Source organism: Protopterus annectens, chromosome 6.part1 (assembly GCF_019279795.1).
Source record: "Protopterus annectens isolate FY-2018-M chromosome 6.part1, PAN1.0, whole genome shotgun sequence".
Taxonomy (NCBI): Eukaryota; Metazoa; Chordata; order Ceratodontiformes; family Protopteridae; genus Protopterus; species Protopterus annectens.
In genome coordinates, this window is record NC_056738.1 from 413,431,799 (window position 1) to 413,456,332 (window position 24,534).

The window sequence follows — 24,534 nt, forward strand, 5'->3', positions numbered from 1 at the left end:
GTCTCCCTGTTATTTGAGCTGCCCCCCCCCCCCCGGCTTTTCATCTCTTTCCAATTTGAATTACAGTTTTCTGCTTGTGCTATGAATAGTAGACTTAACTGTGCTGCTCTGAAATACCCCTATAACTCAGATCATTCCAATCCGCCCTGTTCTACTGGGAGAATTAGCTTATCCCACTTGACTCTTGCAGTCTCCCCCCCCATATAAAATCCTTCAGCTCTTTATTAATTACTATCCACAACTTCTCCTCTGGTAAATAAAAATATGCCTGACCTGTGTATAAAACTAATGGGACTAAAATCATTTTTAACTGCTTGTATCTTACTATCGATATTCATGTAGCAGAGCTTTAATTTCCTCAGTTTTTGTATTATCTTTTCTGTTGTCTGCCATATTGGTATTTTTAATCCATACTCCTAAACACTTAATTTTCTCAGGTCTCCATAATTATGGATATTGCTCACCCAATTCATATGAGGGTACATAGTTTACCACTACTGCTTTTGCTTTAGCTTCATTAATTTTGTATCCCGAAAAAGTATGAAACTGTGTCAGTATGTTCCACAGCACTGTAATGTCCCTTTCTGGTTTTGTCAGGTATAAAATAATGTCATCTGCAAAGCCAGCTTTTCTTGACAATCAATTATATCCTTGAATTTCTGAGGCCCTTATCTTCTTTGCTAATGGTTCTAACTATAATGTAAACAACAAAGTGGAGACAGGACACCCCTGCCTGGTTCCTCTGCTCAAGCAGAGATTATTAGAGAGGACTCCAACCACTTTAATTTTCGCCTCCTATCCCTTATATAACCAACTAATCAACTTTAGAATGTTATCAGAGAATGTAAATGCTTCCACTGCTCTGCTCATAAAGTCCCAGCTTACTCTGTCAAGTGCTTTCTCTGCATCAAGACCTACCAACAGCAGTGGTGTTCTTGCATTCTGATTCCCTTTGGATCATCACTGTTCTGTTAATGTTGCCAAATGTCTGCCTCCCCCCCCCCCCACAAAACCACAATGATCCATATCAATCAATTTTGGCATCACTTTTGCCATTCTTTTAGCCATTATAGACAATCACTTTATAATCGTGATTTAATATTGAAACGGGCCTGTATGAAGCTGGAACTGATGGGTCTTTACCCTTTTTAGGTATTACAGCTACTACCACTTTCTTACAGATGTTGGCACTTCTCCTCTTAAAATACTGTTAAACAAAACCTTCCATCTCTTTCAGTTTTCCAAACTTCTACAGGAATACCATCTATTCCTGGAGACTTTCCTGTAGATTGGTTATATATCACCATTTTTATCTCATCTCCTATCCAGTTCGTAATTGAGCCCCCTCTACCTCTGACCTTGGCATATTTAATTCTTCCATAAATATTTCCATTTGGAACCTTTTCTTGATTTTCATATTTCTCTGCTTTATACACACTTTCACAGAATGTTTGAAATATTTCTAATACTTCTACAGTATTCCTTATCTTTCTTATTACAGGCTCCCTAAGCTTGGTGACAGCCCTTTCTACTTTCTGTTGCCAGAGTCTTTGTGCTAAAAGTTTTTTGCGCTCTAGAGTCACGATAAAAAAAAAAGCTGCTGTTAGCTGTCTTTTTAAACTCATGCATATTACTGAGGTAATCCCTTATTTTCTGTTTAGCATTCTGCAGTTGCTTCTCCTCTTCTTCTGTGAGATTCCCCTTATTTTGCAATACTTAACATTTGTCAGGCCCTCTAAGTAATTCCTGTTACTTCTTAACCATATATTCCCCTTCTATTTCCACCCTATTTTTAAATCCCACGCCCCAGTTATACTTTCAGAAGAAATTTATATCTTCCCCAATATCTCCTGAATAATTTCCACTGCCCATTTCTTAAATTACTCTCTTTTCAACAAATAGGTGGAAAAGTGCCGGGTTTATATCATAAAGTCGAACTGTGAGAAGTTCGAATTCCAAAATATCGAACTGAATACTCCAAAGTGTAAGAAGTCCGAAAACTCAAAACTGAGAAGATCGGAACTCCAAATGGTTATAATTGGCCTTTTTGTACTCTGATGTTTAGCTTCATTGTGGAAGCATGCATGAAGTCTCCACTGTGGTGCAATCTCGGAGTTGGTATATTTAAGTAGGGTTGTGTGGGGGGCACAAGCCCTCCATGTTGGGGGGTGTGGGGGACGAAGCCCCCCACATTAGTAATACTGTGAAGTGTTTGTGTGTAACTTTGTGGTACGGGTGTGAAGCTGGCCGACCGTTGCTGTTCGGAGTTCAGATATTCGAAGTTTTGGGTTTTCGAACTTCTTACACTTCAGAGTTTTCAGTTCGGGATATTGGTATTCGAAGTTCTCAGTGTTAGATTATATGATAGAGACCCAAAGTGCCAGTGTCTCATTTTTATTTCATTACCATGTGTTTTTATTTTAGTTAATATTGGCGAATGATCTGAGACAGTTACTGGGTGTGTATTAAGACCTTCAATTAAGTGCACAGGTTCCTATGAAATGTAAATTCTGTCTAGCTTAGCCCAGTTTTTAGATTTTGGGGAGTCACTAACTTCTGATCTCAAATTAGGCTGTAAGAAGATAATGCGCGTTTTAAAGATTTTGTTTAATGAGCAATGCTACATCAACCATGGAACTAAGACTGGCTAGAATAGCTGATGGTAATATTTGGATTTGAATGTTTAACAATGACAAGTTATTGATAACTGAAAACAAAAACTAACTGACATGAGGCTGCTTTATCAACAATGCATAAACATATAATTATAAAATGGCTGTATCAGCAATCCATGCCGAAATAAGTGCACAATGTATGGGGATTGCTCAGCATGTTAAAATGAAAAACATTAAAAAATATTTATATCACCCAAAATGAAATTAACCACTGACTATACAGCAATTATGTCTATATGTAGCTTTCTAAATCTGACAAAATCCAGCTTATTTCTTACTTGAACAAATCTTCGAAACAGTCACCAAAGCCATGGACGAGGGGAAGACTGTGCACACCACCTACCTTGACCTAGCCAAAGCCTTTTGACACTGTACCCCACTCAGGTATAATAGATAAACTCTCCCAGCTAGGCATCAACCCGTATATTACCAGATGGGTAACTAACTGGCTCAATGATAGAACTCACTCAGTCAAAATAGGAGAAGCCACCTTTAGTAGTAGACCCGTAACGAGCAGTGTACCCCAAGGATCGGTCTTGGGGCCTCTGCTTTTTGGGATATACTTTTCTGAGGTGCAAGCCAAAACCAGTGGTCTGTGGCTGGCCAAATTTGCAGATGACTGCAAGCTGGGTTCTGTCTTAAATTCCCCTAGTGATGTGAACATCCACCAAGAGGGCCTTAACCAAACTAATGACTGGTGCCAGAAGCATGGCCTAAAACTGAATGCCAAGAAATGCATCATTATCCCCTTTGGGGAAAATGGAGTCCCCCACTAATTAACACATTAACAACAACGTACTAAGCACACAATCAGTCATGAGGGACTTCAGCACCCAGGTTGATAGCAACCTGACTTTTCACCACCATGTTGCCTCCATTGTACAGAAGTTTTCTACATGGCCCACCTCATACGTAAGGGTGTTTCATCCAGGAACAAGGAGGTCATAACATCACAGCACTCCTCCCTTATCAGACGCATTACTGAGTACAGTACTCCCTTTGGCATGTACCTTGCCAAGCACATGCAGCAGCTGGAAAGACCACAGGGGTTCCTGACCGGGAAAATCAAGGGTCTCAAATACCTGTCCTAACAGGACAGGCTAAAATCCCTGCCCCTCTACTCAGTCTCGTACAGACTGCTCAGAGGTGAACTGTGTCTAGAATACATGGCCATCTCAGACCCAGTCTTGATGGAGTTACTGCATATCCTAAAGTCAAACTCCACTTGTGCAACCGGCATGCAAGGCCTCAACCTGGTCAGTGACATTAACAGAACTTGTCAGTGGGATAGATCTCTGTTCCATAGACTCCCCCATCTCTGAAACAGACTCCCTCTCCATGTCAAGTATAGCACCTCTCTAGCCCTCTAACAGAAACCTGGACGACTGGATGGGAAGTGAAAATACACCCCTGGGATCCCACCTGTGTCCCTGTTGGACATGGGAAACAGGTGCTGACTTTGTGGGAACATGGGCAAAATTCTTGGCTAGGCTTATAAGGGCCTCCAGGCCAATAGCTTAGTATCATCCTATGAACTTCTGCTGGGAGTAAATTCTACTTGGCTTGGGCCATTTTTGAAAAAAAAAAAAAAAAAAGTTATGTGCTCACCATAACATTCCATCTGAGTAGTTCTTCTTCATCTGTCTTCAACCTTTGGGACTTGGATCCAGCATGGATCAGACATGGCCGCGTAGTTAGCATCATTGATCTGAGCTCTCAGCTCCTCCCCTCTACCCATAATGCTCCCCTGCCTCCTTCCTCACTTCAGATAAGAGTTTGCTGCTGACAAACATAGACCCATCTCAACAAGGCCCTATCACTGCTAACTGCTCCAATATACCCAAAAGCAAGGGCATAAAGAGCAATATGTGGCAAAAAGCTCTTACATATGGTCAAGACAACAGTGACAAGGCAGTGGGAAGGAGGGGGGGCGGTTGAAGAAAAATGAAATAGAACTTCTCATATGGAATGTTATGGTGAGCACATAACTTCTTTATCCGAAGTAGTTCACTTCATTTGGTCTTCAACCTTTGGGACAGAGTCCCCAGCTACTTACACCTGGGAGGCCCTCATGGAAGGATATTCCGGAGCATGGTGGAGACAAAAGAAGCCATGCTTCTGGAAATGATGTCCAACTTATAATGGGAAATGAAAATATGAGATGTGGACCATGTAGCAGCAGAACAAATATCATCCAAAGAGACTCTAGACCACTATGCCGCCGAGGTAGCCATGGACCTGGTAGTGTGTGCTTTAACCTGGGCTGGCTGAGAGAGCCCCTTAGCTAGACAGGCCCTGGTGATGCATTCAGTAATCCATTTGGCATTAGTAACTTTGGAAATTGGTTTCCCAAAAAAGGACTGACATAATAAGAAACAAATAACTGATCAGACTTCCTAAAGGATTTAGTCCTGTGAAGGTAAAATCTAAGTTGTCTGTGTACATCTAACAAATGCAACTTGTATTCACCCTTATTCTGAAAATTTGGAAAGAAAACTGACAAACTGATCATTTGGTTTATGTTCGCTTCAGAGGCCACTTTAGGTAGAAAGGCAGGATTGGTACGAAGAGAAACTCTATCCTTGTGGAAAATCATGTATGGGACTTTAATAGACAGAGCTTGGAGTTCTGACACCCTCCTAGCAGAGATGATGGCTACTAGGAAGGCAGTCTTCCAGGATAAAAACTGTAACTCAGCTGTAGCTGCAGGTTCAAAAGGGGGTGCAACTAGAGCCTGTAGAACTAAAGTGAGGTCCCACGGGGGTGAAGGATTTTCACCGGGGGACGTAGTAAGAAAGTACCCTTTAGAAAAGCCTTGCAGAGCTTAGAGGAAGCTAAAGCAGTCATATTTTCTCCTATGTGAAAAGAAGAAATAGCGGCCAGTTGCACTCTAATAGTAGATGAACTGGCACCCTGCTGAAAGAGACTTTCTAAAAAATCTAGAACTGCCAAACCCAGGGTCATGAAGGGATCTAAGACACGTTGGGAAGCCCAGATCGAAAAACATTTCCATTTGCTACGGTATACACTTTTGGTCGAGGACTTGTGAGCCGCAACCAGAATTTCCTTGACTGGGGAAGATAAACCGGGAGTCCTAATGCTTTCTGCAGAAACTTGGAGATCAAGGGCAGAGGAGGAAAGGCATAGAGTAGACCAGGTGGCCAAGCATGAACCAGAGCTTCTCTGGGGGCTTCCCCTCGAGGGGGACACAGGGCGAAGAACTCGCTGCACTTTGCGTTGGAAGAACATGTGAAGAGTGTGCAGCAAGGGCAACCCCACCCAAGGAAGATCCGCTCCACCACTGAAGGGTTCAGAAACCACTTGTAAGGTATCAGAATGGACCTGCTGAGCCTGTCTGCCAAAATGCTGGACTGCCCCGGAATGTGCATTGCTACCAGAAAATGACCAAAGAAGATCGCCCATTCCCACACTTTCATGGCCTCGTGACACAGGGGATAGGATCTGGTTCCCCCATTTGTGATGTACCAGACTACCGACATGTTGCCTGCCTGTATGGCAATTGTGCCTAGAGGCAGAAAGGCATGAAGAGCTTGAACGCTAGAAGCACTGCCCTCGTCTCTAGCACGCTGATCTGCAACTTGGTCTTGGAAAGGGACCACGTGCCTTGGACCGTCTGCCCCGAGCAGTGCCCCCCACCCGAGCAGGGAGGTGTCCGTGGTCACTGTGGCTTTGGGCAAGGGTGGAAGAAAGGGACGATCCTTTGTAAGATCCGGAGACTGAATCCACCAACGTACGCAATCCCTGCATACCCTGGATATCCGAACGGGGTAAGATACAAGTTGATCCAGAAGACACCATTGGACTGCAAGAGTCCCCTGAAGAATGTGCATGTGAAAGTGAGTTAAAGGTAAGAGTTGGACTGCAGCTGCCATGGAACCCAAGGCTCTGAGAACTAATTCTGCTGTTGGAACCTCTGTCTGAAGAACCTGCAAGACATGGGCCCTCAGACTGCAAATTCTTTCTGGGGTTAGAAAGACCTGCATCTGAATTGTATCTAACCGGGCCCCAATGAAGTCCAGGCTCTGAACTGGTGTCAGTGCAGATTTGGAGAGATTTATTGTGATGCCTAGATGCTTGGCTAAACGCAGAAAGGAGTCTCTGGCTTGGCATAGAAGATGCTTGGTAGGGGCCACAAAGAGCCAATTGTCCAGGTACGGAGAGACTTGAATGCCCTGAAGCCTCAAGTGAGCTGCAACCACTGCCATCTCTTTGGTGAATACCCAGGGGGCTGTGGTGAGACCAAAGGGAAGGGCTCTGAATTGAAAGTGATTGGCTCCCAGCCAGAAGCAGAGAAACCTCCTGAGCATCTGTCCATTTTGATATGGTAGCATGCATCTTGGAGGTCGATCGAGCACATCCAATCATTCGCCTGCAGATAGGGCAGGATAGAGAGGAGAGTGATCATCTGGAATTTTGTCTTGGTTACTGCTAGTTTCAGGGTGGAAAGATCCAAGATGGGTCTTAGGTCCCCCAGTCTTCTTTGGCACAAAAAAGAACCTGGACTAGAACCCTGATCAGGATTGGTCTGGTGGGGATCCTTTGGAGGACTCACTTTTCTAGCAGCTTGTGTGCTTCTAAGGCTGCTGCCTCCTGTTGAGTGGGTGGAACATCTGGGAGGTGTCTGGGATGAAGGGGCAGCAAACTGAAGGGGATAGAATAGCCTCTGGATATAATTTGCAACACCTAGCGATAGTTTGTCACAGACTCCCATGCCACTGAGTGCAGTGAATTGCGACCCCCGACTGCCTCCAGAGAGGAGCAGCCAGGAAACCCTTCAAGGCTGCTCTCCTGGCCCACCCAAAAAAGGTTCTCAGGATCCAGAATTCCTTGGACACCCCTGGCCTCTGGGCTGGTATCGATTGTAACCCCCTCTGCCTCTGAGGGACGAACTGTCCTGAGTGTCCCAGTTAGACATCTGAGACTTCTGGAACCACATCTTCTTTATCCCTCGCTGATTTCTCGAGAAGGATCTTTGAGAGGAGGAGAAGCGGATTCTGACAGCAGACAGAATCTTACCATCCTTCTCAGTCTGGACTGGTGTCTCTCTGACTTCCCAAAAAGGGAAGAACCATCATAAGGGGCATTTGTAAAGGACGTCTTGAAAGGGTCAGAGAACTGACACAGCCGGAGCCAGGAATGATGCCTGTTGGTAATTCACGACTGGCGGCCCTAGCAGCTCCTTCCGTAGCATGGGATGTAGTAGACTCATGGATGTAGTAGAAATGGCTTTTAGAGTGGCCATACGGGTGGAGGATGTCTTCTTGTTCTCCACCGACATAGACTCTGGGATCGATTCAGCGACCTCCTTGAGAAGGTTACGCTGTAATCGGGTCAGGTGTGCCATGTAGTTCAGCATCCAGACTGTAAAGGTCACTGAAGCATACAGCAGCTTCCCAAACCAATCCGGGACTCATGGTCAGGAGGATGGACCAGAGAGCTTTCCTGAGCCAGCTCCTTCTTTGTGGCGATGGCCATGAGCACAGCATCTACCGGGGATCCTTTATACTAGTGCATCCTATCACTAGTGGGACTGAACTTTGTCAGGCTGTTTGGGGATAGGCTCCACTGTGTCTGGCTCCTTCCATGCCAGAGATGTTATGAGATCCACTAAGGGATCCATGGAACGGGACACCCAGGAAGTAGATGAGCCTGAGCTGAACGTCTCAGGAAACACTGCTTCGTCCAGGGTCGTTTTTTGGGGCAGACCACCCCCTTTCTGATGCAGGATTTCCATATCTCCAAAGGAGATATCCTCAGGGGGGATTGGGGAACTTTCCCCTTCCTCCAACTCAATGTCTGAGGTGACAGCCTCCAAAGTGGAGTCTAGGTGTCTCCTTTACATGTCCGTTTGTGAGGTACCTCCTCAGTGTGGCTCTCTGTGGAGGACTCACAAACATTTGGGTGCTCTCTTACTGGAGAGACTTGAGGCATTACAGGCGCGGGCTGTCCCTGAGAGGACAGTACCAAATCCAGAGGGGGTCAGGATGGAGTCCGAAGACGAGACAGTTAGGGGTCTCAATGGGGTTGAGAGAACCTTCTTCAAGTCAAAAGCAGACGAAGAATGGACATCCAAAGCAGACCCCAAAGGAGCTTTTCCCCTCTGATCCAATGGGGGAGTCAGAGTCGAGACTCTAGGAGCCAAGAAACCAAGGGAGGCACTTTGATCCGAAACACTCGGAGCAGTCAGTTCCCCCGTCAGGTCCAACTCCGAGGCTAAGGCCCCAAGAGCTCGGATCCGACAAGCTCGAGGCAACCGCTGGCTTCGAGGTACTAGGTACCATCAGCCCTGACTACAAGAGTCCTCGGATCCAAGGGCTCTGAAACCACGGGTTGGATCGAGAAGGAGAAATTGGTGAGGAAAAAAGGCTTGTGAGGCACCCCCTCCGGAGGGAGAGGGAGCAGGCAAGACCCCCATCTGAATCTGAGTGCGGATAAACTTCTGCATCATTTTGTCTATCTCTGCTTCACTGAGAGACCAGGTGGAGCAGGAAGAAGAGGCCACAGGTCAAGAGAGGCAGTGGGGAAAGGGGAAGACCACACTCTGACCACCTCCGGCTCTGAGGAAAATCTAGGGGAGCGGAGCTGGGCCGGGAATTCACAGTTTTGGCAGGCGGGCCAACGGAGGCAGAACAATTGGGGGACTGCTTGTGGGCCCTGTCCCTAGAATTCTTATCTCCCACCCAAGGCATCTTGGTGGGAGGTTGAGTCCCTGATGTCTGGGGAGGGGAACAAGCAGTGGTTGTAGGTCCGGTGGCAGGAACATCCTTTCCCGTGGCAGGCAGGAGGCCCTTGACTATAAACTTATTCCTCCTGTCCTGAAGTGCTCTGGGGTTGAACCCAGTGGAAATAGGACAGGAGGTCTCCAAGTGAGAAGCACCCAAGCAAACCACGCACAGAGTGGGGCCATCAGCAGGAGACAGCTTATGGTCACACTCAGAGCAGCATTTGAAGTCCGACTTAGGGGCTTTGGACATGATTCCCCTAGATGAGGCCTGGAATGCACACACACACACTTGCTTAGAAAGGAAAGAAAAGAAACCGAGAGGATTTTTTTTAATCGATGCTAACTCATTTAGAGAAGGGAAAGAGAAACAGAGAGAAAAAAGGTTTATCAGGTGAAAACGCACAAAAAAGACACACTAACTAGAGAGAGCTCAGACCATGTTGCAGGCTGAGCAGTGGCAAATGAGCTCTGAAGGGAAGGAAGCACGGCAGCATTATGGGTACAGGGGAGGAGCTGAGAGCTCGGATCAATGATGCTAACTATGCGGCCGTGTCATACCCATGTTGCATCATAGTCCCAAAGTTGAAGACCAAATGAAATGAACTAATTCAGGTTGTTTTTTCCCCCTGAAATTAACCCAAACGTTTGAATCTGAGGCTTGTTAGCTAACAGCAGGCAATATTTTTGATGGCCAAACTTAAATGTGATGGAAGAAAATGTAGGACTGTACAAGTTGTAAAATAAGGAAAACATACATGTATCCTGCATGAAAAGAGGAATGTTGTAATGATTTTTCTTTTCTACTGCTATATATGCAACAATATCTTTTTTTTTTTTTAAGTATGTTAAAAAATAAGTGGCAATAAACGTCAATATTCACAACACCTGGTATGGAAGATGTGGTTACATGGTAATTTCTTGGCGCCAGTCACCATTTCTTCTCGACAAATAATACAAACATTATCTGTTGCCTGGAGATCTTCAGGACTGGCATCAGGGTACCTGCAACAAAAAGGGGAAAAAAATCAACAACATGTGGCAAAGCCCACCAAAAGATTTTCCTCAATTTCTAAAATGAAAACTAGGCTGCTCTTTTTCTACCTGAGGTTAATTTAAACAAGCAAGAATGACAGAAGCTATGATACTAAGAAAGACGATTCAGAAACGTTATTTAATACAAGAAACTACAAGTTTACATACAACTAATTATACTTAATTTACTAAGACATGTAGCTGGACACTAGTGTGACCACTCTAGCTGAATTTGCACATCTAATTTGTTCAAATGTAGAATGAAAAAGCATTTCGCCCAAACAGTGGCAACATTTTGTCTCTTTTTTTTTTTTTTGCTATTATACTCCCTACTCACCCTTCTCATAATTGCTTCTTTCTACTCTTTAGGGTCTTCTAAACTCCTCTATTTCTACACTTCTATTTAATACTTCCTCTTCCTCTCTACCAACTTCATTTTTCTTTTTCAATGCTTTAATGACTTTTTTTTTCTTCTCTTTCTGATGACCTGTTTTTAAAATTGTAATTTATAATTTTTAGCCATTGTTTTTGTTGAAGTTTTATGTTTGTTAATTTTCCATTACTGCATGAACATCTGTTGCTTTTGCACTCATACTACCTGACTTGGTATGAATGTATGTTATGTTACAAATTTCACATTGCTGTTTATTGTACACTTTATTTGTTTTTGTGCAGATTTTCTCCTTGGGTCTCCTCTGAAAATGGGTCACTAGCCCAGCAGGACTAACCCGGTTAACAAATGACAAATAAATAATAAGGGCTGTATTCTCTTCATAGGATCTCTCAACAGTAACTTCCAAAATATATCAGGAGCTGCACTAATAATGAATCCGAGATTGAACAATTCACTGAACTGTACAACAAACACAGGTAACGGGAGGTGAAACCCATTCTAGACAGAGTTTTATATATTATGTCACGCACAAACATATGCTTATGTACTTTTTATGTATGCATATATACACATCCATACGTACATACACACAATACACACACAAATATCTATCTAGCTCTACAAAAACAAAGTATGGAGAAGCAGGAATAGTTTGAAGGCAAGGTTTGGAGTCTATACTTCAACACTGACCTCATTATTTAAACATTTATTGGTATAAGTCACTCTGCAGCTGTACTATGTGCACTCATGGGCATTGCTGTTGCAGTATCATACTGCAGTAAAATGGTAAGATCTTGTCTTCAACCTCAGGGTGCAAGGGTTTACATGATCTGAAATGCAGCAATGGTAAACCCTGCTCTCTACCTACAAGACCAGTCCATCGTGTAGTGTTTGAATGAAAAAAATGTATGGAGGAGGCCCAGGTAGCTGCCTCAGAAGCTCAGGGCAGACAGGCTGTCACTTTGGCAAAGTAAGCCTCAATATGTCCCTAAGGTTCTCCCCACAGTAATCACAGTGGTTTGCTACTCACTTAAGAGTGCACTTGCTTTGGTCTGCCTAGCTTCATTAGTTTGAAGGGGCTGAATAAACAGTCAGCTCTTCTGATTTCCTTAGTCCTGTCTGGGCCAGAATAGGGCTAACAGTATAAGGTTTGCCCCCTTGTATTCACCCAGAGACTAGTCAGGAGGTGAAAGAGAAGGAAGGCATACAATAGCCCCCTCCTTAAGATGGGGAGAATGCATCTACAGCTCAGGCTTGCTTGCATGGGTAAACTTGAATTGGCAAATATGAACTGCTGTAGAGATATCCAGTATTGGAACTCACCAATGTCAGACTTGGGATATGAAGATCCCAGATGCAGTTTCCATTCATGAGGGCTGCAGAAGGACCTGCTCAGGTTGGCTGACATTGCATTTTGCCCATAGAGAGTATAAACTAGCTGAGAAGACTCTGCTGAACAGCTACTTTTCAAGGCCATCAGTCAGTCTGCACAGTCAGTAAAAGTACATGCCCCTCTTGTTTGTTTATATATTCAAACACCGCATTATTGTGGTGTTCTCATGGCTAGTAGTATCCATCCAGACATTCCTGAAGACCTGAAAGGCCTAGATTAATGCAAGCGCTTCTTAAAATATGCTTTTGTTCCTGTTAGTCCAAATTTCTTGAACCCTAAGCATCAACTAAAAGCCCCCCTCAAGCATATTCCAAATGCTCTGAGAGGGAGAAGGGCATTTCGTCATCAAGACATACTTGCTGTACTCACATTCTGAATCCCTTCTTAATGGTAAGATAATGGGCAGATCACTGTTCAACAGATGCACTGACTTGCTACCTGGTTTTAGAGAATCTACAACATCTCCATGGAAAAGTGGTAGATTCCTGAACTCTGTTGTTTATCCTAATACAATCAGTTTCCTTACCAATGTGTCTGAAGTCAGGGCAAACCAGTGACTTCCATAAAATGCCAAACTTTCCTCTGTTAGTTTTGAAGGGGAAAGGGGAGATGACAAAACAGTACTGGAGGGTGAAATGGTGGCCCCTCTGCCCCAACCTTTGCCCTTTTCCCTCCCCCTGTATGTATTTCTCAAAATATTTACTTCGCTTAACTTGTTAATCTCTGGTTTGCTTCCAATAAATGGCCACTACTGGAGATAGGAAGACAAAACAGCAACTTCACTGCTTAGACTATCTGGTTCACATCTTCCCAAGAAATGTTTAAAAAAGCTGAGAAAGGAAAATATTTGCCAAGGTGGCATTCATGGATTTGGCACTTGCAACCTCAGGCAAGACTGGATCTTAAGACAGGTTTGCTATCTTAAAAATATTCTAGAGGAAGCTGCTCTTGCAGATATGTCAACAGCACTGCATCTACATGTCATGGCATGTTTGCCTACTTTAAGAGAAGTCTAGACGAGCATAGCAAATACCATTCTTGCAAAAGCATCCTGAATGGATTCTGCCCTCACCTTCTTTTTAATACACCTCCCTGGTACAGCCACATGTAGGTTTGACAATTGCTACTCCAACACTCAGAGTGGCAGAAATACTCACCTTCCCCACATTATCTGGCAATCTGCTGTCTTTTATTATGAAATGTATTAATAGGTGCCAGGTCAGGACTTCTCGTGACATTAAGCAAAACAATTGCTGGGTCTACAACAGATATTTTGCCTTTTTTATACCCCATGACACAGAAATATTCAGACTTCTTGGATGAACAGGGCTGGGACACATTCTTAACAGCATCTTCAAAAATATGGATTATGGGAGAGATGATGGTAGGCTTGTCTATAGTCCAGCAGCTCTAGGTATCTTTTGTGGGAGTGTGATATTTCCTTTGAATCCAACTAAAAATGCTCTTAAGATTTGGGGGCCCACTATAGGATATGCCATCAGGGAACCCTAATAACACGATTCCTTCTCCTCAAAGTCATATTTGATCATTGATCAAGATAAACAGACGGACTTCTGGTTGTATTCTCCACTAAAATCTCAGCTGAAAGAGAAACCAGCAGTAACTCTTTCTCTATAGGCAAGGGCAGACATGCTCAAGGTGTTGGTCTGTGGCAGGAGGACATTAGACATCTACCACACAGTGACTTACTCCTTAAACTTAAGATAACTGAAAGGCCAAGCCAGGCATCTAGCGGGGTAATGTCCTAGGGAAAGGTAACTTCATCCAATAAGACAGGCTCTCCATGTTCAGGAGACTGGAAGCCTAGTTAAAACCAAAGATAATTAAAGGCAACCTAGAAACAAAAATGCTGCACTAAAACAGCAGGAATATCTAGTGAAAGGCCTTTCCCTTGGGCTTGTGCCACATGCTGGCCAACTGCAGGCATAATAAAGTCCATGATATGGCAATAAATTCTAATGAGGCTTGGACCTAGCATTCTCTCTCAAACACAACCACAATCTCAGTCTCCTGAGGGTGTTCAACAAATGCCAACAGTAACACAATAGGTGTACAGTTGGGGACTTACCAAAAGGTGCCTCCTTGAAGCGAGCTCTTGGGCCTTTGTAGCACTAATGGAGTCTCAATACCTTGTGTACCCTGCCAACATCTTTTAATAGCACTTTTCTAGGATTAACTATTGTGCAGTGGCTCTTTATATACTTTCTGGGTCCTACTGGTAGGGGGTGTCCCTTTGCTGAAAGGGCAACAGACTTTGAGGCTCCAGTAAACCTTGTAATTTTTAGCACTATTTTATTTAAATATAGGCACTGTTTACACATGGAAAACAGGTGATATTTCCACATAAAATGGAAGCCTTCAGCAGGTTCAATCAAGCACAGGCATGCTCCTTGTCACTACCAGCCTCATAAAACTCCAAGAAACGCACACAAAAAAGAATGGATATTAACAAATTCAGTACAAATCAAGTAACCATAGGATACACAGAAATCAAATGCAAGAAAAAAACATTAATAGGCTTGTTATTCAGGAAGATGGCTGGGTGAGACCGACAGATTAATGAACGCAGTGATCACAGTAAAAAGTTGGCATGGGTTGCTCAACTGCCATCGCTGGTGTGGGAAGGATATTAGCTAGTGCATGGTATGTCCAAAGCTCTGAAATTAATTTAGCGGGGGAAACACCCTCCAGCAGCTAAATCCCACTTACGAGTAATAATACTGCAACAATAATGAACACCCTGTCATTCCATTCTTTTTTTCTTGTAAGCTTACGTGCATCAAGGTATCATCTCTGCTTGATTTATAATGCAATACCTGATCCACACCTATTTAAAAAATATGCCTGGAATGCACCCAATAGGGAATCTGACAAAAGAAGGCCCAAGTAGAAAGTTGACAGGGAAGGTATAAAAAGAGGAAAAGGGAGCTACTGCAGCCTGAAGGGCAACAATCAAACCAGAAAAAAAAGAAAACAGGAGAAGGATGGAGGCTACATGGAGTGCAACAGTGAACCCACTTGAACATCTATATTTATGGTAAGTGTACTAGGTTCTCTCTATATTCATGGCTATAGCAGTCACATTTGAGATGATACCAAAAGCACACAAGTCCTAGGGTGGACAAAACCAGCCATTTAGAAATAATGCCTTGCAGGTCGTCAGAAGTAAATGCCTGTCTTGGCCAGAGAGGCAGAACCCAAGTTAAATTTTCAGAAAAGATATGGACAGCAAACAGACAGACAATGTAGCTGAGTTTTGTAGAGTATGGGTAGTTACCTCCCTCCCACGGAAGACTGCTGTGGTTAACAAGTGTGTGTGTGCCACAAGCTGGCCTGGGATAGGGTTGTCGTGATATGAACAGAAGGAAAGACAATGAACTATAGATGAGGTTTGCTTGTTAACCAGTCTGACCTCTACCCTTTGGAAAACAGAAACACAGCTGATCAAATTTTACTCTGCGTATGTAGTATTTCAGCTGTCTCTGCCCCTCAACAAAATGCAAGTCTCTACTCCTTTGTTTTGAGGCTTTGAGAAAAAAAAAAGGTAACTGGCTAGCCTGACATACAATGATATATCACACCATCTTAAACATAAAGGTGTGGTTGGAATGTGAGGATGCCCTGTCTTGGAGAAAGACCAGGTAAGGTTCTTTGCATGTCAGAGTTTGCTGTTCAGAAATCCTTCTGGCGAAGCTAAAATGCACATTCCAAGACCGATACTGTAAGAGGGACGAAATGAATGGTTCAAAAAGGGCCAGAGTAAGTTTCTCTAATTCAAAATTGAAATCATACTGTGAAGCAATTGTCTTTTTAGGTGGTCTAAGGTGAATAATCCACTTGGAAGGAATGTGACTGAGGATCTTGGTTATGGAGGTAGGTCCGCAGGAAGACAGGGCTTTGGATGAGTAAGTTTGCAAATGGCTGCAAGCAAGGAGCAATCAATGAATCCCTCAACGACATATCCATCCCGCAATAAGGTTGATCTCAAATAAAAAAAGTGGTGCTAAAATCACAAACTAAATGCAGTAAAATGCATTATTGCATCTTTTGCGAAGTCATCTATCCTGGGAAACTACCACGTTTACAATACGTCCCTAAGAGTTGACCCAGTTGTTCTGGATTTGGGAACATATGTGGATAGTGACTTAATGTTTGACTAACATATGTCCACTCTTGTAAGAAAGTCCTTCTATATTGCACAGCTTATAAACAAAGGGATTGTGTCTAGATCTAGGGATGTCATAGTCTCCCCTTTACAAAGCCCTAATTAGGCCAAACTTTGAATTTTATGCCCACTTTTGGCATTGTATCTGTCCAGACACATGCAACAGAATGCCCACAGGAATACTTTATTAAAAGCATACAAGGCCTAAACATGTCCTACATGGACAGACTCAAAGCCCTGTCACTATGCTCTGTATCCTACACACTGCCAAGAGGTGACCTGTGTCTGCCATACAAGGCATACGCAGACCCAATACTGAGGGATTTTGACTGTGCATCAAGTCAAACGGCATCAGAAATAGTCTAGGAAACTAAACCTCTTCTGTAACACAAACAAAATGGTTCGGAGGGACATGTATATCTCACAGAAGATACCGTTGCTCTGGAACAGACTCCCATCCACATGAATATGGAGAGAAATTAATTTTTTTAAGTGCAGTTTGGATCTATTAATAGGAAACAGAAAACTTATTCCAGGACTGGTCCCTGTACTACTAATGGAGGGGGCAGCTCCTCAATGACTTATCCCATGCAGAGGCCCCTCAAATTATGTATGGTATGACCCCAAATATTCTCATTAGGGGTGATATACAATTATCACCCATTGGATGGGGAAGGTTAATTTACCCATAATGGGATTTGTTAATTTGAGCAGAAAAAGGGAAATTGGTTAGGCTTAAAAAGGCCCTCAAGAGAAGCTAGCCTTGTATTTACCTATGAACCTATTAAACAGAGGCATGCACTTTTATGGAAGTGTAAGCTAAACTTTATTTACAAATATCTGCCAGATGTTCCACGAACATAATCACTCTGGCTTGCTTGAGTCAAAGTCCTTGGATCTGTGCTACGAGAATCTCTCTCATAGGATCATAGGAAGTTACTAGGCTAATGGGCCTAGAGCCTTTTTAAGCCTAGCCATTCGTGCTCCAATTTTCCCAATTATCAATGCCCAAGAGCTAGAATGGCTTTGGCACATGCCTGTGCCTTAGGACATCTATAAATTGCCTCTGTCCATAAGGGCCACAGGCGACAAGCCAAAGATGAATTTGCAATTTCCCATCCATTGGTCCAAACTACATTTGAATAGACTTGGGGAAGAGCTCTTTCACATGAATGGGGAGTCTGTTCCACAGAAGGGATTGTCTGAGACACATACCTGTCCCTCAAACATGTTTTCTTTATTTCACAGACAAGGTTTAGATCCTTAGATCAGGTAATTCTAGTGCTGTTTGTTTGGTGAAAGTGTAGCAGATCCATGAGGGCTGCATCGAAGAATGCCTTGTTGGTTAGGCATAGATCCTCATTTAGTTATGCATGATTTTCTTGTTAGGTTTCCTAGCCTTCTCCATAATATTTAGCATGTCTTCAGAATACATCTGCCTACATGTACTCAAGGTAAGATCATTCAAGCAGACTGCCTTAAGAGTTACCAAGTTTTTGCATACCAGGTAACTTCTGTGTTGATTCAGAAAGCTCTCGCACTCTGAAACACTTGCACTTCTCTTGCCATGCTGTTCAGGTGAGGGAACCAGTGCAGTCTTGGTGAAAAAGAGAGTGCTGGTAGGATTTTTTTCTTCCCCCCTTGATTTTGACTAGTACCTGGGGGATCAAGGGAACTGAGGAAAGATGTAAAGAAACAGACCTGTCCAATTCAGGGAAAAGGCATTCATTTTTCCATGCTTCTGGAGTTGCTGACCTGCCACAGAACTTTTTCACTTTACTTGTTCAGATGTCAAGCAGATACACATGTCCCTAGTACACCCCACAACCTGGTCAGTTCCAAAAAGACATCCCTGTTTAGCATCCACTTGTGCAGTCGGTGCCTGAGACCTGCTCATCCTAGCTGCCAGCATATGCTGCTCTGAAGGACTGAGAGAGAGTGCGCTGTTTGTTGATGTGCCAGATCACCGCTGCACTGCATGCGCTCACCTGCAGTACACCCTGCTGCAGAGAAATGGTGAACACTTTCAAGGCAAGAACAGCAGCAGTCATTTATCTGATATTTACACACTTTTTCCAGACTCTATCCACTCAAGTTACCTATAATTGGAGGCCTCCCAAATGAGCATCCTCAGGCAATGTCTGTGGTCAGATTCAAAGGTAGAAGTGCCTTGAAGGGCATTCCCTGATTATGAGCACACTGCTTAATCTTCCTTGGCACACAGAAGAGGAGGAATCTTGGTCTCTTTGGGGGTGTGGGCTGACACGGTCTACCTCTTGGGCACTACTGGAGTTTCTTCATGTGTAGGCATGCTAGAGAAAGCATTATAAAGCAAGACGCCATGATGTCCAGCAGCCTGAGGAACTTATTGGCCATGACTTCATTTTGGATGCACTGGATCAGGTGGGTCACTGTCTAGGAGAAGGGAAGCTATGCCTGTGTGGGGTGGGGCTCTAGAAATGCCTACAGGGAAATTAGCCTCTGTGAGACGGTTCAATTCATGACTGACCATCAGCCCATGGTCCCGGAGGCAAGTCAGGGTGAATTCCAAAGCATGGGGAATTTCCAGCTAGGATTCTGTCAAGATCTAAGGCAGTCATCCAGGTAGGGAAGAATCTGCACTCTCTTTGTCCTGCAAAATGCAATCCCTGGAGTCAGACACTATGTTTCAACTTTAGGTGCTGGGGAGGGGGGGTTAAACTGGAAATGTGGTTTTCCTTGATGCAAGCATTGGGTGTTTTTTGTGCTTTCTGGTGATGGGGATATGGAGGAAAGCATTCTTTAGGTCTACAGTTACAATTACTACATATGAAACAAGCATTGCTAATAGGCTTTGAATGGAAAGCATCTGAATTTTGGGATCCTAAGAAATGTATTCAAATAGGAAAAGTCAAGAATATGTCTTCATTGGACTTCTTTACTTGGAACTAAGAACAGTCTTGAATTAAAAGCAGTATTGGAAGATGGAAAAAAAATAAAAATAAAAAAAAAGCTTCCACTGATTATGAGAGATAACTCCTAACTTTTTTTTATTAAGGACAAGCACAACAAAAAAAAGTTTCTGTTGGAGGTTAGTATGTATAGTTAGGGGGTTGGGGGGGGATACACAACCCTCATGACTGTCAGGTCCAATACTATATTTTATTAGATGAAAAGGCCATGTCTTTGCTAGAATGATCTTTATTAAAAATACTAGTTGTCACCTAAGTACTGGTTTTAAAGTAACCACGCCATTTAAAACCTGGTGGATGATGGCTGCTAACCCCTCATCCATTCATATTCCTTTAGTTCAAAGTTATTAATTAATGTCACCTCTGTGGAAGGTTTCCCCAGATGCAGCTATGTGTTTATATAATGCATTTGAATTTCAGATTTATGTTCAACTATTCTTTTCCTATATAAAATGATGGACATTTCAAAAGCCTTAAGGTTAAACTGGTGACTAGATGGAAGAATAAAAACTTAAATCCTTGTAACATAATTTCTGTTTTAAGGTTTTCATGTTTCTAAAACAGAAATAAGGTTTATCTCCTAAAATCTTCTTCACATTCATACATGCCATAAGAATTAACCAATTTTTTTGTATAACTTGTTTAATCAAATGAGTTTTGGCATTAAAGGATGTGATAAATCTAATTTTAGTGTTATGTCGTGTATTCTCAGATCTATTAGTTCCTTCCAGATAAATCGGTTTATAATTAATGTCCCTTTCATTTATTATTTTATTTTTAATATCAGTTAATAGCTTACTATCATAGCCACTGGATGTAAAGTCCATATACATATCATTAAGTTGTGAATTAAAGTGCATATTGTCGGTATTTAATTTACTAGCTCTGCCAAATTGAGAGGTTACAATACTTCTAAATACATGTGGGGCATGCATGCTATTATAATGCAAGTAACGCCCCGAGTGTACTTTCTTTTGATGAATACTCGTATGGAACGAACACTTATCCCACTGCAATTGTACATCTAGGACAGCTATCTGCTTTTCTGAATACTCCATTTTAAGTTTAAGGAAATGTGTGGTATTATTTAAATAACTTAAGAATGCTTGTAAATCTAACTGTGTTCCTCTCCATATCAAAAGACAATCGTCTACGAAGTGTTGGTAGAAGGCAATTTTGTTAGCAAAAGGGTTATTGTCATTTATTATGAAGTTCTGCTCCCAATGGTATAAAACCATGTTAGCATATGTGTTTGCTACAGATGTCCCCATGGCTACTCCTGATAATTGCAAATATAGTTTATTATTAAACAGAAAAATATTATTGTTTAGCACCAAGTCAAGCAAACAACATATGTTTTCCACCTTACGTGTTGTCAATAAAAACTGTTTTATCAAAAGTTCCCTAATGCACTGGATTCCATATTCATTAGGTATCACTGTGAAAAGTGAGGCTATATCTAGAGTTACCAAGATAATATCTCTTTCTAAGTTCTCTTTATTAATATCATACCATGTTCGTAATTTCATTAAAAGGTCCGTTGTATCTTTTGACACGGTGGTACAATTATTTAGAAAGGGGGAAAGTTGTTTCTGTAAGTATATGGAAATAGGCTCAGTGAGCCAACCGCCACCCGATACTATGGGTCTCATGGGGGGATTAGTTATTGACTTGTGTATTTTAGGTACACCATAAAGACACGGTATAATGGGACATGGTACCGTAAAAAAATTAAATAGTTCTAAATCAATATCTTCTTGTAGCTGTAGTTCATAGATAGCCATGTTGATGTTACTAATACATTTCTTGACATCAGTATTGTTAATACATTTAAAAGCCACAGTGTCATTTAACAAGCAAGATACTGAATGAATATAGTTAGTTTTATCCATAAGTACAACAACTCCTCCCTTGTCTGCAGTCTTAATAATGATATCATCATTATTAATTAATGACTTTAAAGCCTTATGTTCTTCATATGATAGATTAAACTTCTTGTGTATTACAGGACTATTGTATAGTTTTCTAATTTCCAATTCACAAACATCATGGAAGGCAGTGACGTGGTTACTTTAGAACCAGTACTTAGGTACATACAGCATACACAACTTAAATGAATTTATTATATTTTATTGTATTAAATAATTCTGTGAATAACTATTGAGAATGTTTTTAACTAGTATTTTTAATAATGTATCACTTTGTGTCATATGACCATTGGGCTGCTGGTCATGTGATGACCTAGTATAAATTCAGATTGTTTCATATTGTATTTTGTAATGCACCGAAGAAGGGTTTTGTACCTGAAAGCTTTGCTGATTTTATAAAGTGTTTTTTCCAGTTTATCGTGTTTTTCTTGGTTTGACCCTTCTACAGTTTCTTACAGAGTAAATTAGCAAAAGTCCAAAGAGGTCATTTTCCATTCGTTCTTGCAAGTCTCTTGTAAGATTTTCTGGCATGGGGAAAATATGTAATTCAGGCATGACTCTGTATTACATATCTAGTAGCTGCTGCCCTGCATAATTTATCCGCAGTAAAACAGCCACATTTGTTAGAATGCCTGGCTAACTGATGAGTCGTCACAAAGGTTCCCCTCTATCTTAGCCATCATCATTTCTAATAAGAGATGACAGATAGATAAGCATGTAGGACTGGCATTACAACAGAAGTGTAGAAAAAGGAACAAGACCTAATAAAAGTCTGGCTGATAATTTTTAAATATTTTTGGGATAGGGATGTGCCATTTGGAAAGAAGCAGTACTGGCAGCTATACCAAAGGAGGAGAAAGATCCTCTTAGGCAGAGCCCCTCATTAACACTCTTCAAGAGAAACCTTGACGAGTGGATGGGCAACAGAAAATTTATCCCGAGGATCACTGCAGTGGCTCTGCTGGACAGAGGCACAGGGAACTAATGGCTCGGCTGGACTGAGGCACAGGGAACTAATCTAAGGGGTGAAAGCCAACACATTCTGGATAGGCTTATAGATGCCCTCAGGCAGATAGCCTAGTGCTTACCTATGGACCTATATACAGGGTCATACAGACCCACTTCAACAAAGAGGTAGCACAAGAGTAAATGTTTTTCTCATATCCTTTGAACACTCCTCCCCTAATCATTGGGAATGCGAGTCATGGCGGTAGCTGAGGTAGCTCCATTAATGGGATCTACAGACAGCACATATGGATTTGCAAAAATGGCTTCTATAAAGGCACTTATGGGAGGTGCTTGACCCTGTAGAATTGTTAGGCTCATTAGAATCAGGGGGAAGGGACTTTGACTCCTGAGATTCGTTAAATACATCCTCCAGGATAGCTAGCACTGGCTGAACTGCTAAGGGTGTACGCTCTGAAAAATACATGCAAGGCCTGCACCTTTGCTGAGCTTAAAAGTACTCTCTGGTTTCCCACTGGAACACCTCCCTTCATATCCTAAGAAAGGTATCCCCAAAGAACATTCCTCTAAGAAAGAAACAAAGAACAAGGAATCTTCAGTGTCAATTATAATTTTCAGTAACTATGATCTGGCTCACATGCATCAGTTTATCAGCCTAAGTCATGGGTTATTTGAATACACTTCAGGAGGAGCCACCTTCTCTTTTTAGAAGAAGCCTCATATGTTTCAAAGATACGCAAGTCTCCCAGTCTACTTGACTTTCTTGAAAAAAGTACTTGGTCAGCTCAATTAAGGAAGCTGATGAAGCATGAGAAGTGAAATGAGAAGCGGCATTACTTGGTCTAGACTGGGGCAAGCTGGCATGCGCTGGTGTCTACTTCAGGAACTGACACTCTGGAGGCCTTAGGTTGCAGGCAAAAAAACAGACCTCTATGCTACCAGGAACCTTCCCACATACAAGAGTGGGAATCTCACCTTCTCCTTCTGAAGCTACACAGCATGCTTTGGCCACTGAAAGGTCTCATTATCAGGAAATGAGTCAGATGCATCAGTACAGGAGGGTAATTGAAAAGCTAATGGGATGAGCACCTGCACATATTGTCACACCAGAGATCTAAACTAATTCTGCAGACAGGGGCTACGGAAGTATCTGACAATCTGAAGGATCACAGGACCCAAGCAAATCTCATCATCCAAAATATCCTTTGTTTCATTGACATTTATCCCTCTTCTGTTTGTGGCTGTCACAGCAGCATGGAACCAGGATTACACCCCTGATTTAAAACCAACTCCTGCAGAGACTTTTATCTAGGATGCAATATCCTTGAGGTGAATGAGGAACAATGCTGACAGAAGTCCACATCATACCCTCAGCCAAAGAAGAGCAAGCATTTTGGTTGACTCTCTGGGGGATGTGCTTACACCACCACACAATTGACATTAAATCTGTCTGTACTACATTCAGAATCGGACACTGACCAAAAAATAATTCAACACTACACTACAACTAGGGTAAAAGAAATGTCCAGCTGCTGTTGGAAGCAGACCAACCAATGGACTCAATGCTACAAATAAAGGACAGTTGTGTAAAATCTTACCATAACCATAGATGTCCTTCTCTTCCATGTTGCAGTATTCTAGGTGTGGGATTTCCTGAGCTCAGGCGACTCATACGTTGGCTTCTATACAAAAGCTTCAGCTTGGCTGCTGTACTGTGCGTGGGATGTCACACGTAGGGCCATAAACCAGGGGCCCTTAAATGTGATGTCTGCAAGCGCAATCCTCAGAACTTGAAGGTCAGCAGGCAGAGAATAAGGCTCAGCAGGAGGTATGCCAGTTGTTTACAGGTGTGTGACTTGGAGGCCTACTGAAATGTAGGTAGTACAGGAAAGGTATAAGACTTGGGAGGACTGGTGGGCGGGAAGGAATACTGCAACATGAAAGAGAATGACATCTAATGGTTATGGTAAGATTTTACACAACTACTCTATGTCCTTTTATTCCTATGTTGCAGTATTCGAGGTGTGGGAGTGTACCACAGCTTAAGAGGATGAGAGGGTGGTGGTAGATGCAGAGGGTTCTACAAGACCCTGCAGGACTGCCATGGCGAATCCTGTCCTAGCTCTGTAAACTTGGTCCAATTTTTAATGCTTGGTGAAGGTGTGGATAGTGGCCCAGGTGGCTGCTTCCAAAATGGATGCTGTGTCTAGGCCTTTCACGAAGGCCCTTGAAGTGGCCACAGCTCAAGTGGAATGAGCCTTGAT

General features: G+C 42.6%; 1 protein-coding gene across 3 annotated transcripts in view; it reads right to left on the minus strand.

Annotated features, from left to right (window-relative positions):
- Positions 1-24,534, minus strand: part of SYVN1 (synoviolin 1) — a 1,102,750-nt gene that overhangs the window by 291,462 nt on the left and 786,754 nt on the right. For all 3 annotated transcript variants that reach the window (XM_044075840.1, XM_044075842.1, XM_044075841.1), the window contains exon 10: positions 10,306-10,422. In XM_044075840.1, the coding sequence (XP_043931775.1) occupies positions 10,306-10,422 (117 nt within the window). The remainder of the gene's footprint in view (positions 1-10,305; positions 10,423-24,534) is intronic.